Source organism: Spinacia oleracea, chromosome 4 (genome assembly GCF_020520425.1).
Source record: "Spinacia oleracea cultivar Varoflay chromosome 4, BTI_SOV_V1, whole genome shotgun sequence".
NCBI classification, from domain to species: domain Eukaryota; kingdom Viridiplantae; phylum Streptophyta; class Magnoliopsida; order Caryophyllales; family Amaranthaceae; genus Spinacia; species Spinacia oleracea.
The window spans coordinates 51,635,370-51,652,890 of NC_079490.1; the positions used below are offsets into that span (position 1 = coordinate 51,635,370).

A 17,521-nucleotide genomic window follows, 5' to 3' on the forward strand; every position below is an offset into this window, starting at 1 on the left:
CCGAGACCCGGGATGACCCGATCCAAACCCGACCCGATGACCTGTTTTGACAGCTCTACTTCCAGACTACAAAGTCACGTATGTTATATATGCTGATTGGGCGGAAGAATGTGCTCATCTCCTAAAAAAGTAGGTACTATGTGGATTACAAATTGATCGTTACGCACGTACCTGTTCTATATCATCATTTCTTGATCTTGGACATTATTTTGTTAATAACATTCTCTTTACACTACTAATACAAAATTTATAACTTGCGTGCAGAATTTGTAGAATCAAATTGGATCAATGAGCATCAAGATCATCATGTTCTTTTCTATTTATCAGTTGTTCCATTTTAGGGCACATGTATATATTTAATATTACAATTTAATGTTATTTACTTAATTGTTTTTATTTGATCGTCGGTAAGCTTTTCTATTACGGAGTAACCGATAAGGTTTTATATGACTGCAAATACGATGAAATTCTCAGTTGTAGTATTCAAAAATTCTTATCGTCAACCAAAATTTCGCATTCTATCTGTTTATTTTTTTTATGTAAAACAATATAAAGTCAAAGTGCTTTTAAACATGGAAATATATACTTTGGTAAAAAGGAATGTCACCAAATAAATCACCCTAAAGTTTCAGTAACAAGGTTGAGCTATGTTTTTATTTTATTTTATATATATATATATATAGAGTGAGCCACAAGGCAATATATATCAAATGGGGAAGGGAGATTCAAATCTGAGACCTATCATTTATAGGCCCTTAGTCTTAACTACTATGTAAAGACCTCATTGGTTTCACAAGATTGAGCTATGTAGTTATGATATAATAGAGTTGTAACTCAAATATTGTTTCAATAAGCAATGCAACTATATAGGTCTATCAATTATTACTTTCATTATTGTTGACAATTTCAATAAAGAACAATATAGAAAATTATAAATGATAGTATGACTAATCTTTACCCCTCTATTGCACCCAGGAACACGTAAATTATATGCACCTTTATGTACTTTTATAATTCTTTCGTTGCGTCCATCCCTTGATTGTCTATACTCACTTTATTTATGTAATTAACACTCCGTATAAAGATTTAGTTCTTAGTACCTTTCTACAACCTCCGTCATACTCGCGTAATATATACTCCCTCCGTTCCTTAATACTCGCACCGCTTTTCTTTTCGGGTCGTCCTTTAATACTTGCACCGCTTCTATAAATGGAAATATTTACCAATATTATATTATTTCTCACACTTACCTACTAACCCACCTACACCTCTACTCCCTACAAAAAAATCATTTAAAAGTTCACACCCCACAATCACCACTCCCCACCCCTTACACATTTTCCACTAACTATATTAAAAAAATATCTCACTACCAACTAACACACATTGAATTAATAAGTCAATTCAAATATTTTAAATTCCCCACCGGTCAAACCGGTGCGAGTATTAAGGGACGGAGGGAGTAATATCTTTAATATTTTAAAACACATACGCAGTATATTAATTGCACCGTTCTAATAATTACACTCAAATTAATTAGAAGCATAATTCTTATGGGGCTAAAAACACAAAAGAAGATAATACAACAGGTTACTTACACAAAACAATAGATTACTTGCACAAATTAAAATATACTTCAAAAAAATAAAAAAATAAAAAAATAATAAAAATAAAATTGCAAAACTGCATTTAACTACTCCATGATGAAACACTCTTAAAAAATTTGACAAAAGAAAATGGGAGGGAAAGGAACCCACGATCTAGATGAAACTACCATTAAAATGCCCACTAGGCCACTACACTAACACTCCACAAAATAAACTAACTTCGTACTTATACCACAAATAAAACACCTACATTGTTACTCCATTTCGCGAAAATTCACGATTATGTTTCTCCTGGGTACTAATTTACATGTAAGTATAATTACTTTAAAAGGTATCAAGAATATATATGGTGTTGATTTTTTGTATCTATCTCATGATCTCCAATGTTATAACCGACTAAAATTTTACCTGAATTATGATAGATAGATAGATAGATAAAAACTTATCAGGTCTCGAAGTTGTATTGCTTTCTTCTACGCTGCTTAGTTTTGTTCATGTGTTAAAGTGATCGCTTATTTTCATTTTTTAATGTCAACAGATACATTCGGCATGATATACGGAGTAGTGGAATATCGTCGTTGTTATTCTGTCATTTCCAGTGCAGTTCGATAGTCGGCAACCACACAATCTTCTCATTGTCCAAGTTAGATGTTCTCTTTTTTCTAAAGTAAGGCTTGATCATGATCTTAGCAACTATTGAGTCTTTAATTTTAGAATTTAATTTGGAGTAATATAAAAGATGGGTTTTATATATCATTTGGTATTAATTGTCATAATACACTTATGAATTCAGTAACGTGTATAATTTGGTATGTTGTCAAAAGAAGTGTTTGATGAAACATTGTGATTTAGCGCTTCTAATTTTTGATATACTATTGTCTAAATGGTGGTTGCTTTTAGTTAAAGAAAAAAGTATAATAGCCCTGCATTGAGATATTGTAGCTATTTGTGACTTTAATCCTCTAAATTTAATTGTGTTATTAATGTTCTAAAGTTATGCACGGTAAATATTAATGAGGGATTATTCAATTTCACATTATATTCTTTTTTGTGTAAAATAATTCTCTGGGTACAGACCTGGGTTTTAATTATACGTTGTGAAAATGTCAAAACATATAAATTGGGAAGTATCACTAATTTATCATAATGTCTAATTTATGTGAAGATTTTGGAATATATGTTCCACAAAATTAATGCAATATATTTTTACCAAGGTATGGAAAATCAAATGTCATCTACATCATACTATCGAAACTTAGCACGAGAAAGAAGTACCCCCGAACAACTTGAACAAGAAGCGATTACTCGCAATGCTCGAAGGCGCGCTACTTATAATTCAAGGAGAAATAGTCGGCAACGCACTAATTCATCTGCTTTATTGGAAATGACCAATCAGCGTGTTACAATTGAAACACACCCTACTTCAACCAATCAAGACACACATGTGAGTTACTTATTATCATGTTTTTAGCATACTTAATATTGAGAAATTATTTATTTTACTTCGTATGACAAATTGACAATAGTATGTATTTGTAATTTTCAAGCTCAATTAAATAACACTTCGTTGGTTAGTGGGTCATGGAATTAAGTAATGTACTCAGACACACTCTTTTAGTATTTAATGTTTTATTATGAAGTATGCTTAAAAATGATGCATTTGACGAAATTGGTATAGTACATTTGTTAACATGAAGAAAGGAATTAGCATTACTTATGCAAAAATATCTTTGTACAAAAAATATACTCCCTCCGTCCCTTAATACTCGCACCGTTTTGACTGGACACGCATGCCGATGCACAACATTGACCACCAATATCTTTAACTACATATTATAAAAACTTATAAAAAATTTAATATTTTGAAAATACATATTAAGATGAAGGCAATACTATATTATATACTAACATTTTTTTTATATATTAGAAATAAAATAAGGTCAAAGTGAATTATGTGAATAGTGCAAAAAGTCAAAACGGTGCGAGTATTAAGGGACAGAGGGAGTATAAAATTGACAATTTTTTTTTTATGTTACACGTGAAAGAAATCAACAATTACAATTAACTAATCATGATTATAATTTTTTTTACTAACTCGTGTATAATGCTACAATTATTAACTTAATAATTTATATATGATTTAATTACATGTTCACTTACTTTTAATTGTAAGACCTTAAATATTAATCAAAATTTCTAATTAAAGTGTAATTCGTAATACAGCAAGGCATGATGGTCACAGTACCATATCACATATATCTACATGCGTCGGGCAAAGTAGTGTCCAAGGTGGTTCTATAGATTTTGGTGAAAATGACGCTTCAGAAACCTTAGATCCTAATGTCAGGCAGGGTAACAATGTTCGTCGACAAAACAGGGAAAGAGTTTATCATCGTTCGACAATAAACTTTCATGAGCAAAGAGGAGTCCCGAGTGTTCAATTGTCACCTCCTAGAACATGTGCAAGTTGTCAGGCTCGCCTTTTTCACACTGAATCATCCCAAATATGTTGTTTGTTTGGGAAGATTACCTTGCCAACCATACATGTTCCCGACGACCTTTTTTCTTTATATGCCGATCAGACGCCCATTGGATTACATTTTAGGAAAGACTTACGAAAAATTAATCACTCATTTGCTTTCACTTCTATGGGTGTTCACTTAGATGAGAGTTTAGCAAATTCTCAACATGGAGTATATACCTTTCGGGCTCAAGGTTCTATATATCATAAGATAGGTGGGTTACTTCCATCCGGCTCACAAGCTCGACCACGCTTCCTCCAGATGTATATATACGACACCGAACATGAGCTTGAGAATCGTCTTGCAGAGAATAACACATTGCATCGAGATATTATTGAAAAGATTAAGTCCATTCTCGATCGATGCAATCCTTTTGTTCATAATCTTCGAAGTTTAGCGCAACCACAAGACATACAGAACTGTGCACTTCGTATCAATGAACAACCTTCAAATCGACCACAATATTTCCTTCCTACTGCTTCTCAAGTTGCTGCGGTGATTGTTGGTGGAGAAGAAGTTGCGAACTTAAATCCTAGAGATATTTTAGTTGAGTCAAATTCTGGTCAGTTAATGACTGTGATGGACACGGCCGGATATTATGACCCCCTTCAATATCCTTTACTCTTTCCATATGGTTCTTATGGATGGTCGATTAATAGTCTTGACAGTACTGGAAGAACCATTCCTTGCCGAGCTTTCTACGCCTATCTCTTCCAAGTAATGTCAAATTAAATAACAATAACTACTATATTCGTGTATATATATATATGTATCTTTACTAATGATTTATGATACAAGGGGATTATTTTATTGCAGATACGATTACATGTCATATCCATCATCTTATTAGCAGGGAGATTATTCCAACAATTTGTTGTTGATAATTTTGTCAAAATTGAGGCTAATAAGCTGAGATGGTTTAGAGACCATCAAGATACCATAAGAGCTGAATTGTACCAAGGCTTACAAGATTGTTTGGATGCAGGAGAACTTAACCCAGGTATATATTATCTTACATAGAATCATCTAAATTTATTATTAAACTTTATTTATATAGGTTTCACAAAATATACTAATCCCACATCATGGTTACCAGTAAATGCCGGTAAAAAAAACAATATTGCCTTCTTCGTTTGTTGGAAGTCCACGAGACATGAACCAAAGATACCAAGATGCAATGGCATTAGTTTAACATTATGGAAAGCCAGACCTATTCGTGACTATGACATGCAACCCATCATGGAGAGAGATTGTGGAAGAGTTATTGCCTGGTCAAACATCACAAGATCGCCCTGATTTAATCACTAGGATATTTCATGCAAAATTTGAGGAGTTCAAAAGTGATGTTGTCGATAAAAGTGCCCTTGGAAAGGTTGTGGCATATGTGTATGTCATTGAGTTTCAGAAAAGAGGTTTACCACATGTCCACATGTTACTGATATTGGATGAAAATGACAAACCAAGATCACCTGAAGAATATGACAAAATCGTGAGAGCTGAGATACCTGATAGAGATGAGGAGCCACAACTATATGATGCTGTTCTTAAACATATGATCCATAACCCCTGTGGCGCTGGACACCGAAATTCATCTTGCATGGAGAATGGAGTTTGTAAAAGAAAATTTCCTAAACCATTTTCGGCAAGCACTATCCAAGGTGATAACTCCTACCCTATTTATCGTCGTCGTGGTGATCTCCCTGCGGTACCTTTGCATGAGAATAGCACAACATATGTTGATAATAGTTGGGTTGTTCCGTATAATCCATGGCTGCTACTAAAGTATGATTGTCATATCAACGTAGAGATTTGTAGTAGCATCAAGTGTGTCAAATATTTGTACAAGTATGTGCACAAGGGTGTCGATCGTATTTCTATGGAAGTTCGAACAAGAACAGATACCAACGAGATTCAACAATTTATAGATGCTAGATGGGTTTGTGCACCTGAGGCATTATGGAGAATTTACCAATTTACACTTACCCGAATGTGCCCATCCATGGAACGATTACAACTCCACTTGCAAAACAAGCACCAGATCAGGTTCAACAAAAATCAATATATTGAAGATTTCCTTCAAATGCCACAAAACTCGCGAACCATGCTCACTGAATTCTTTAAGATGAATCTCTCTGATCCTGAAGCAAGAAAGTACCTTTACATAGAATTCCCTCAACATTATCGGTGGTTAACATCTTCAAAAACATGGAGAAAAAGGAGGAATAAGCAGAGAGTGATTGGAAGAATATATACTGCATCTCCAATGGAAGGAGAAAGATTTTTCTTGCGTTTGCTCTTAAATCATGTCAGAGGCCCAGAATCATTCCAACATCTTCGAACTGTCAATGGAATTGTCTATCCGACTTTTAGAGAAGCAGCTGAGAAACATGGTCTAATGGAGAACGATGCAAGCATTCTTGATTGTTTACATGAAGCATCTAACTCTAAAATGCCATCATCATTGAGAAAATTATTTGTCACATTATTGGTCTGTTGCCAACCAACTGGAGTTCGATCTTTATGGGATGAATTCTACCCTTTCATGGCCGAAGACCATACTTTCTCATCTCCATCAAATACAAATTTTGTGCGTGACTCGGTTCTCTATGATATAGAGCGCATTTTGAAGCAATTAAGTAAGTCTATAACTGACTTTGACCTCCCTGAAATAAGCATGCAACTAGATGGTAACGTAGAATTGGCCAGAGTTATACATGAAGAAATATCTGCACCAGTGCCCCCGGAAGATGTGCATTGTGTAGAACATCTTAATGATGATCAACGTAATTCGTTTAATGCCATAATGGAAGCTATTGATGGAGATACTGGTCAAATTTTCTTCATAAATGGTCTGGGTGGGACCGGTAAGACCTTTTTATATCGCGCCATACTTGCAACCATTAAGCTTAGAAGAAATTATGGTCTTGCAGTAGCTAGCTCGGGTATCGCTGCCACATTATTACATAGAGGAAAAACTGCTCATAAAACCTTTGGGATTCCGGTGTCGTTGCATGCTTCATCAACATGGAAGTTCAGCAAACAAGATATTGAAGCACAATTAGTAAAACATGCCGCTGTTATAATATGGGATGAAGCAACAATGACACATCGACATGCATATGAGGCAGTTGATCGTAATATAAGAGATTTAATGGGGGTTGATATTCCGTTTGGTGGTAAGGTCGTAGTGTTTGGTGGAGATTTTAGACAAATTCTCCCTGTTGTACCAAAAGGAACAAAAGCTCAAACCATAGATGCATGTTTGGTAAGGTCAACACTTTGGAGGCATGTTCAAATACTTCGCCTCAGCCAGAATATGAGATCCAGAAATGATGAAGAGTTTGCAGCATTCCTTTTAAGAGTCGGTGATGGATGTGAGCCTATGGTTCATGAAAACATGATAAAATTACCACCTTCATTGTGTGTAACAAATGGAAATCAGAAATCAATTGATAGCTTAGTTCATGAGATATTCCCAAACTTAACCGAGCATGTTGGTGATGTGACATATATGGTTGAGAGAGCCATAATAACTCCAACAAACAATGAAGTTGACATGTTGAATGAGAAGATACTAAAAAGGTTTGCGGGGAGAGAAAGAATTTACTACTCCTTTGACTCTGTGCCAGAAGATCGTCAAAATCTCTATCAGCAAGAGTTCTTGAATTCATTGTCATTTGGCGGTTTCCCACCACATGCTCTAAGATTGAAAGTAGGTTCGCCGATCATGCTATTGAGGAACATTGATACAAGTAGTGGACTATGCAATGGGACAAGGTTAGTATGTTGTCAGTTAATGGATCATGTGATCGAGGCTGAAATCTTGACTGGGCATAACAAAGGTACACGAGTTTTTATTCCACGTATTCCTTTGAAAACAGCTGAAGATGTAAAGTTACCATTTGAAATGATTCGAAAACAATTTCCTGTGAAATTATGCTACGCTTTGACTATTAACAAATCTCAAGGGCAAACCATTCCTCATGTTGGTATTTATCTTCCACGACATGTTTTTAGTCATGGTCAGTTGTATGTCGCACTATCGAGAGGAATTTCCCAACAAACAACCAAAATTTTGGTTAGCAAAGGAGATATTCGAGGCAGAGATGGCGTATTCACTAAAAACGTTGTGTATAAAGAAGTTCTCTTGCCTTAATTTTCTTCAACTTAACCATAGGTATTTTCAATAACACTTTGTGTGTATATTTATATACCTAGCTTTTGTGATTTTCATTTACATCTTTTAACTAACAATGATACTTCTTATTAGGGAGCAAGAACGACAACAAGAAGACAACAAGGTGTTTGGAAAATCCTCATGCTTGAAGGATGTTGGTTGTAAAGTTAACCTAAGTTCGTCATTTGATTTTCTTCAAGCCTGTATAATTAGTGTGTATTACTTATGAAATTTGATTTGTTCAACTTTAAGTATGTAATTATTACAACTACTCCGTATATTTTTAATATATCACCGTTTTAAAATATTAATAATTTCTTATATTGTGCACGCATGGCGTGCAAATCTAAGCTTGTGAAGCATAAGTCTGAGTCCTTTGACAAATTCAAGGAATTTCAGAGTGAAGTAGAGAATCAATTAGGCAAGAAGATTAAGGCACTGCGGTCTGATAGAGACGGTGAATATCTGAGCTATGAATTTGATGACCATCTGAAAGAATGTGGAATTCTATCAGAATTGACTCCTCCTGGAACACCTCAATGAAATGGTGTGTCGGAACGGAGAAACAGAACCTTGCTAGACATGGTTAGATCAATGATGGGTCAGGCCGAACTTCCAATAGAATTTTGGGGACATGCACTAAATACAGCTGCACTCACTATTAATAGAGCTCCGTCTAAAGCTGTTGAAAAGACTCCATATGAGTTATGGTTTGGAAAGCCTCCAAATGTGTCTTTTCTTAAGATTTGGGGATGTGAAGTATACGTCAAACGATTAATTTCAGACAAACGTCATCCAAAATCTGACAAATGTATCCTTGTGGGCTATCCAAAGGAAACAAAGGGGTATTACTTCTACAATACATCTGAGAACAAGGTGTTCGTTGCTCGAGATGGTATCTTTTTGGAAAAGAATCACATTTCCAAAATGACAAGTGGGAGAAAAGTAGACCTCGAAGAGATTCGAGTCGAACAACAAACTCTAGAGAATGATCAAGATGACATTCAGGAAGAAACTCAGAGATCTTTAGAAGTATCTGGTGAGGATCATGGACAATCTAGAGATGTAACCCCGCGTAGATCGCAGAGATATAGATCTCAACCGGAAAGGTACTTAGGTATTTTGACGAACGAGAGCTATGATGTTCTATTACTTGAAAGTGATGAACCTGCGACTTACAAACAAGCTATGACGAGCCCTAGCTCCAAGCAATGGCAAGAAGACATGCAATCTAAATTAGACTCCATGTCAGAAAACCAAGTATGGGATTTGGTCGATCTGCCAGATGGCTACCAAGCCATTGGAAGCGAATGGGTTTTCAAACTGAAAAAGGACAAGGATGGAAAACTTGAAGTTTTCAAAGCTAGATTGGTTGCAAAAGGTTACAGGCAAGTCCACGGTGTGGATTACGATGAAACCTTTTCACCAGTTGCAATGCTAAAGTCTATTCGGATAATGTTAGCAATCGCTGCATATTACGATTACGAAATATGGCAGATGGATGTCAAAACCGCTTTCTTAAACGGCGTTTTAACAGAAACTGTGTTTATGACACAGCCTGAGGGTTTTGAGGATCCAAAGAATGCTAAAAAGGTATGCAAGCTAAAGAAATCAATCTACGGATTAAAGCAGGCATCTAGGAGCTGAAATATACGTTTTGATGAAGCAGTCAGTAACTTTGGTTTCATCAAGAACGCGGACGAATCTTGTGTATACAAGAAGGTCAGTGGGAGCAAAATTGCTTTTCTAGTATTATATGTCGACGACGTATTACTTATCGGAAATTACATTCCTATGTTGAACTCTGTCAAGATTTGGCTTGGGAAATGTTTTTCGATGAAGGATCTAGGAGAAGCACAGTACATATTGGGCATCAAGATTTACAGAGATAGATCTAAAAGGATGATTGGACTTAGTCAAAGCACTTATATCAATAAGGTGCTTGAGAGGTTCAAGATGGCAGACTCCAAGCGAGGCTACCTACCCATGTCTCATGGAATGACTCTAAGAAAGACTCGGTGCCCAATAACACTTGATGAGCGTAGACGAATGAGTGGGATTTCATATGCATCATTGATTGGTTCAATAATATATGCTATGATATGTACACGCCCGGATGTTGCGTACGCACTCAGTGCTACGAGCAGATACCAGTCAGACCCAGGAGAGGCACATTGGACTGCTGCCAAGAATATTCTGAAGTACCTGAAAAGGCACAAAGATGACTTTCTGGTCTATGGTGGAGATGATGAATTAATTGTTAAAGGCTATACGGACGCAAGTTTCCAAACCAACAAAATGATTTCAGATCACAGTCTGGGTTTGTCTTCTGCCTCAACGGAGGTGCAGTAAGCTGGAAAAGTGCTAAGCAAAATTGCGGATTCTACAACTGAAGAGGAGTACATTGCTGCACATGAAGCATCAAAGGAAGCTATATGGCTAAGGAAGTTCATAGGTGAACTTGGTGTAGTCCCCTCCATTAAAGGACCAATAGCCCTATATTGTGATAATAATGGAGCTATTCACAGGCAAAGGAGCTTAGACACCACCAAAGAGTCAAGCATGTACTTCGTAGATTTCACCTTCTACGAGAGTTCGTTGAAAGAAAAGAAGTCGAGATAAGCAAGATTGGAACTGATGACAACATATCAGATCCATTGACTAAACCTCTGCCGCAGGCGAAGCACAGCTCGCACACTGCAGCTATGGGAATCAAGCATATTGGAGAATGGCTTTGATGTCCTTGTTTAATGTTTTAAAGTTTTAGAGTTTAATACTTTGTAAAACATTATTGGTTAATCATTCACAATAAATGAATAGAATTCATTTTTCCATTTAATTTGTGGTTTATTAAATGATGAGTCCCTTCAATTTGACGATATATTCAAGATAGACTGTCAGGACTAGTCCTGTGACTAAGAAATGTCTATCAAGTGAACTTGAATGTCAAAAGTTCAAAATGGTCCCTGGTCGGAGTTTTCTATAAAGATGGACGCATAGAAAACGTTAGACGACTAGAAAGCAAGATGACTAGTAGTTCTGTTTCTTGAACTATGTGGACATGGCAATGTCGTAATCATTTGCATAGATACTTACTTTGGGAAGACTAGTATCGGACAGACCTATGAAAATTTACTATAAGAGATGAAAATCTGTCATAAGTAAATTTCATTAAAATTATTAGACACTAAATCCTCAATACCGGAGTGATTTGAGATTACTTGTTTGAGAACTGCTTACTTTGACGTTGACCAACCGTCGCACCGTAAAAGGAGGCTATAAAGGCAACGCTCAGGTAATCACCTATCAAACGAAGTCTAATCTCAAGATCGCAAGATTGGGATTGTCCTCCCATAAATTGGGATGAGATGCTTAAAAGTTGTACAAGGCCACTCGGAGAGCTAGAAACTGTAAAATGCATGGTCGTGCTCGGATGAATCATAGGCTATGATTATCTGTTTATTTGATCAGTTGAACTCTGAAACCGAGAAACACCTCTGGACGTAATAAGGATGACAACTCTTACCTTATGTTCAAGAGCAAGCATCGAGCGACAAAGGAATTAGGAAATGCACACTTGTCCCTAAGGACAAGTGGGAGACTGAAGGAAATAATGCCCTTGGTCCAAGTATGCATTTAATGTTAAGTCTAATAAATGCGGTTCAGTATTAATTAACAAGTTAATAATTCAGTGAGATCAAGTGAGCTGAATGCCTAGCTAGAGGCCGCTTCAGTTCAAGTGGAATCAATGATATTAATCCACAGCTTACTCTTGACTGAACCCGTAGGGTCACACAAATAGTACGTAAACGGATCAAGTATTTAATGGAATTAAATACTCCATCTATGGATAATCGGAATCGACGGATCTTGGTTTCAGTGGGAGATGAGATCGTCAAAGGCAAGAAATGAATACTCCGGAAACGATGATATTGCCGGAAACGGAAATATGGATCGTATCAGAAATATAAATATTATCCAAGTCGTAGATGTTGCCGGACACGAAAACATGGTACGTATCGGAAAATATTATTGGATATGGAAATATTGCCGGAATCGGAAATATTGCCGAAAACGGAAATATTGTCAGAATCGGAAATATTATCGAAATCGGAAAATAATTCCGGAAACGGAAATATTAGATATTTGTTCGAAACGGAAATTAATTCCGGAATCGAAAATATTAAATATTGTTCGTATCGGAAATAAATTCCGGAATCGGGAATTTAATCGGAAGCGCGTCGTACGAATTAGCATCGGACGAGACTTGCTAGACGAAGGCCCAGCACGAAGCCAGGCCTACGCCCAGCAAGCCCAAGCGCCCAAACACACGCTGCCAAGCCACGCCAGGACCAGGCCCAGCAATGGCCTTGGCGCGCGCGCGGGGCTGCGTCGAGTGGGCTGGCGCTGTGCGTGGTTAGCTAGGCCTGCTTGCGGTGCTAGCGTATCACTCGAAGTGTGTTACTCGAATCCTAAGGCTACCGGGATTCGTCATATGATTAAATCCTAATCCTAATAAAGATAGGATTTGTTTAATAGAGTTTTAATAAGATTCTAATTAAATAAATTAGTATCCTAATAGGATTCCAAGTCATTTTCCATAACTCTATAAATAGGTGCCTAGGGTCACATATTTACATCGAGAATTGAAGTATTCAAAGGTAAGATTTTCAAGCAAAAATCAGCCACAAACACTTGCCCTATTAGCCGAAATTTATATAACCTTAAGGGCAATTCTAGTTGGTCAAGCTTAAGGCGGATCCGGACGTGCTGTGGACTATCTACGGAGGGACGACACTTGGAGTCCTAAAGACTTGTTCTTGTTCGGTTCGGGCGCAGCTAGGGAGGGCACGCTACAAAGTGTATGCATCTGAATTATGCTAAATGATTATGTGTAAATAATATGTTTCCTGGCTTTATGGTTTTTCCGCATGATTTATGTTTATTCATATGTATCATAACCTAACAGATCCGAACGTGCTGTGGACTATCTACGGAGGGACTACACTTGGAGTCTTAAACTTGTTCTTGTTCGGTTCGGGAGCAGCTAGGGAGGGCACGCTACAAATGTATGCATCCTAAATTATGCTAATTGTTATGTGGCAATTAATTTGGATTCTTGGCTTTATGGTTTGTCCGCATGAAATATATGTTTTATATTTGTCATAACCTAACAGTATCCTCCCCCTCAGGGTACCTTCAAACTCAATTTCGACGGCTCTTGCAATTCTTCATCAGCAGCAGCTGGTTTTATCATACGCGACAACAACGTTACCCCTATCAGGATTCATACTTACAACCTAGGCCGTACGCAAGCTTTCATGGCAGAAGCTTGTGCCCTCCACAAAGGCCTCAAAGAAGCGAAGAATCTCAACATAAAAAACATTTCTATTGAAGGTGATAACCTATTACTCATGAATGCAGTCAAAGGAACCTGGAACATCCCTTGGAAACTCCACTATATTATTCAGGACATACAGGATATTCTCAACTTTTTTGACAATTGGGATATCAAGCACGTCTTCAGAGAAGCAAATCGAGCAGCGGATTGGATAGCAAATGTAGGACATTTAGTTAGTAATACTATGTGTATTGAATCTTGTAATAGTCCCCAATTACTTTCCATTTTAGATAGTGATTACTTAGGAGAAACCCTCGTGCGGAGGGGCTCCTAAGGTACTTTCTCCTTACCTTTCCAAAAAAAAAAATGTCATGACCACGTACAAATCTGAACAGACATGTCTAGATCATAACCGTTCTACTCAGATCATGTCTAGATCAGAATATTAATACTTCCTCTGTTTCATAAAAATTGCAACACTTTTAGTTTTGTCACTATTCATATACTAACTTTGAGCATATTGTTACTAATTTACTAAAAGTGAATGTTATAAGTAAATTGTGGGTGAATAGATTTCATTGTATATTTTCATAATATTAAATTTTAAGATTTAAAAAAGAAGAATAATTAGAGATATTTACGGTCAAAGTTGTGTCTTGGCATACGTGCTAATCAAAGTGGTTCAATTTTTTTAAAACGGAGGAATTATAATATTTTATGTTAATATTAATAAAATAATTAATGTTAATAGAACAGGTAAAATTTCGTCTTTTTCATTTTGTTAATGTTAATACAATAATTCATGTTAATACATTTCATGGGTTTACCTCCGTACTTCATTCAACAACCGGCTCAATTTCATTTTTTGTAAGCAAAGGCTCAAAATAAATAGGTTTTGGTATCGTTCTCCGCCTGGAATATAATTTTACAAGAAACTTCACATGGTTATTAATCTATTACATATTAATTGTCTGTTGGTTTAGTGGTGATTGAGGCTGAACTTGTTAGGGTGGACGCGTGTTCGAACCCCCGCAACAACAATTGGGAGGGGACTGGAACCTATCCACCCAGAACTCGTCCCGAATCCGAATTAACCCTAAGGGTGACCGGGTGTTAACACCCAAAAAACAAAAGTCCACTCAGCATAGTTTTGAGAAAATACATTTATCTCTATTATATAAAAAATTCTTACCATTGTAATCAATCTGTTTATATGCGTTCGGCTCTATTTAACTTATATGTTTCTTATATTCGCACTCATCACATTTATATTATATTTTTTTAATTTTATTTTTAGGTTTAAATGTAATAGCACAAATCTGTTTCTTATATTCGCACGCATCGCATGCATATAAGACTAGTTCTATTACGTTTGAACACATTCTTAATATCTCGTTAAGCTTGAAGCGGCAAGGTAGGAATAGTGGTCGAGTATGCTTTAAAATTATTTGTTCTGATTGCAAAAATTGTGTTAGTGTTGTGAAATAGAGAAAAAGGGAGGAGAAATTGGGAGAGAACAACTGTGTGTTTTATTCCATGAACAATGGGGTATATATACATACAATAGAATAGGGTTTGTTTGGGAACAATAAACCCTAAGATCTAGAATATTCTGCAAATATACTAAGGGTATAATGGGCATCTACATAATATTCATAACACTCCCCCTTGGATGTCCATTATTGAAGATTATGCCTCGTTAAAACCTTACTAGGAAAACCCCGTGGGATAAAAACCTAGTGAAGGAAAAAGAGTACATCATTCTTCATAATACGCCTGAAATGTTGCATCATTAAAAATCTTACCAGGAAAACCCAGTGGGACAAAACCTTGGTTAAGGGAAAAGAGTGCAATACGTATTTCTGTTAGGTTATGATACATATGACAATTCATAAATCATGTGGAAAAACCATAAAGCCAGGAAAACATATTATTTACACATAATCATTTAGCATAGTTTGGATGCATACTCTTTGTTGCGTGCCTTCCCTAGCTGCGCCCGAACCGAACAAGAACAAGTCTTTAGGACTACAAGTGTCGTCCCTCCGTAGATAGTCCACAGCACGTCCGGATCCGCCTTAAGATTGACCAACTAGAATCGCCCTTAAGGTACTATTATTTTCGGCACTTTATAGGCAAATGTGTGACTGAATTTTTCTCTCAAAAACTCACTTTGAATACTTGAATGCTCTATGTAAATATGTGACCCTAGGCACTTATTTATAGAGTTTATGGAAAGGAATTATAATCCTATTAGAATACAAATCTATTTAATTATAATCCTACTAGGACTCTAATTAAACAAACTTTATCTATTAGGATTAGATTTAATCATATTACGAATCCCGGTAGCCTTAGGATTCGAGTAGCACACACGAGTGGCGCACAAGCACCGCACACCCGCACGCAGGCCTTGCGGCCCACGCCGAGCGCACAACGCAAGGCCCACTGTCGCAGCCTTGTCCGCGCGCGCGCCCAAGCTTCGGCTGGGCCCGGCTTTTGCGCTGGGCCTGGTCGTATGCTTGGCGTGTGGTTGTTGCGCTTGGCTTGCTGGGCGATGGCCCGGCTTCGTGCTGGGCCTTCGTCTGGCAGGCCTCGTCCAATGCTAATTCGTACGATACGCTTCCGATTAAATTCTCGATTCCGGAATTCATTTCCGATACGAACAATATTTAATATTTCCGATTCCGGAATTAATTTCCGTTTCGAACAAATATTTAATATTTCCGTTTCCGGAACTATTTTCCGATTCCGATAATATTTCCGATTCTGACAATATTTCCGTTTCCGGCAATATTTCCGATTCTGGCAATATTTCCATTTCCGATAATATTTTCCGATACGTACCATGTTTCCGTTTCCGGCAACATCTACGACTTGGATAATATTTATATTTCCGATACGATCCATATTTCCGTTTCCGGCAATATCATCGTTTCCGGAGTATTCATTTCTTGCCTGTGACGATCTCAGCTCCCACTGAAACCAAGATCCGTCGATTCCGAATATCCATAGATGGAGAATTTAATGCCATTAAATACTTGATCCGTTTACGTACTATTTGTGTGACCCTACGGGTTCAGTCAAGAGTAAGCTGTGGATTAATATCATTAATTCCACTTGAACTGAAGCGGCCTCTAGCTAGGCATTCAGCTCACTTGATCTCACTGAATTATTAACTTGTTAATTAATACTGAACCGCATTTATTAGACTTGACATTGAATGCATACTTGGACCAAGGGCATTATTTCCTTCAGTCTCCCACTTGTCCTTAGGGACAAGTGTGCATTTCCTAATTCCTTTGTCGCTCGATGCTTGCTCTTGAACATAAGGTAAGAGTTGTCATCCTTATTATGTCCAGAGGTGTTCCTCGGTTTCAGAGTTCAACTGATCAAATAAATAGATAATCATAGCCTATGATTCATCCGAGCACGGCCATGCATTTCACAGTTTCTAGCTCTCCGAGTGGCCTTGTTCAACTTTTAAGCATCTCATCCCGATTTATGGGAGGACAATCCCAATCTTGCGATCTTGACATTAGACTTCGTTTGATAGGTGATTACCTGAGCGTTGCCTTTATAGCTTCCTTTTACGGTGCGACGGTTGGTCAACGTCAAAGTAACCAGTTCTCAAACAAGTAATCTCAAATCACTCAGGTATTGAGGATTTAGTGTCTAATAATTTTAATGAAATTTACTTATGACAGATTTTCATCTCTTACAGTAAAGTTTCATAGGTCTTGTCCGATACTAGTCTTCCCAAAGTAAGTATCTATGCAAATGATTATGACATTGCCATGTCCACATAGTTCAAGAAACAGAACTACTAGTCATCTTGCATTCTAGTTGTCTAATGTTTTCTATGCGTCCAATT

At 36.9% G+C, this 17,521-nt stretch overlaps 2 protein-coding genes and 2 long non-coding RNA genes across 4 annotated transcripts; all 4 read left to right on the top strand.

Annotated features, from left to right (window-relative positions):
• Positions 1-1,434: 1,434 nt before the first annotated feature.
• On the top strand, positions 1,435-3,179 carry LOC110804826 (uncharacterized). The gene is made up of 3 exons (XR_002537836.2): positions 1,435-1,916; positions 2,146-2,274; positions 2,822-3,179. It is a non-coding gene; the product is annotated as an uncharacterized lncRNA (long non-coding RNA).
• A 2,172-nt stretch (positions 3,180-5,351) lies between these two features.
• Positions 5,352-7,590, top strand: LOC130471532 (uncharacterized). The gene is made up of 2 exons (XM_056841723.1): positions 5,352-7,503; positions 7,586-7,590. Exons 1-2 carry the CDS (start codon positions 5,352-5,354, stop codon positions 7,588-7,590), a joined length of 2,157 nt encoding a protein of 718 aa, XP_056697701.1.
• Positions 7,591-7,685: 95 nt separating this feature from the next.
• Positions 7,686-8,285, top strand: LOC110780355 (uncharacterized). The gene is made up of 2 exons (XM_021984761.2): positions 7,686-8,029; positions 8,141-8,285. The coding sequence occupies exons 1-2, from the start codon at positions 7,686-7,688 to the stop codon at positions 8,283-8,285; spliced, it is 489 nt and encodes a 162-aa protein (XP_021840453.2).
• Positions 8,286-12,824: 4,539 nt separating this feature from the next.
• Positions 12,825-14,018, top strand: LOC130471444 (uncharacterized). Its single transcript, XR_008932072.1, has 3 exons — positions 12,825-13,168; positions 13,276-13,375; positions 13,499-14,018. It is a non-coding gene; the product is annotated as an uncharacterized lncRNA (long non-coding RNA).
• Positions 14,019-17,521: the final 3,503 nt, after the last annotated feature.

What these genes read in the sequence shown, in the direction of transcription:
- LOC110780355 (XM_021984761.2), top strand. Translation starts at nt 7,686, where the DNA reads ATGTTGAATGAGAAGATACTAAAAAGGTTTGCGGGGAGAGAAAGAATT. An exon ending in GCTGAAGATGTAAAGTTACC is followed by an intron (nt 8,030 to 8,140) that starts ATTTGAAATGAT and finishes TCCACGACATGT; the next exon opens with TTTTAGTCATGGTCAGTTGT.
- LOC130471532 (XM_056841723.1), top strand. Translation starts at nt 5,352, where the DNA reads ATGACATGCAACCCATCATGGAGAGAGATTGTGGAAGAGTTATTGCCT.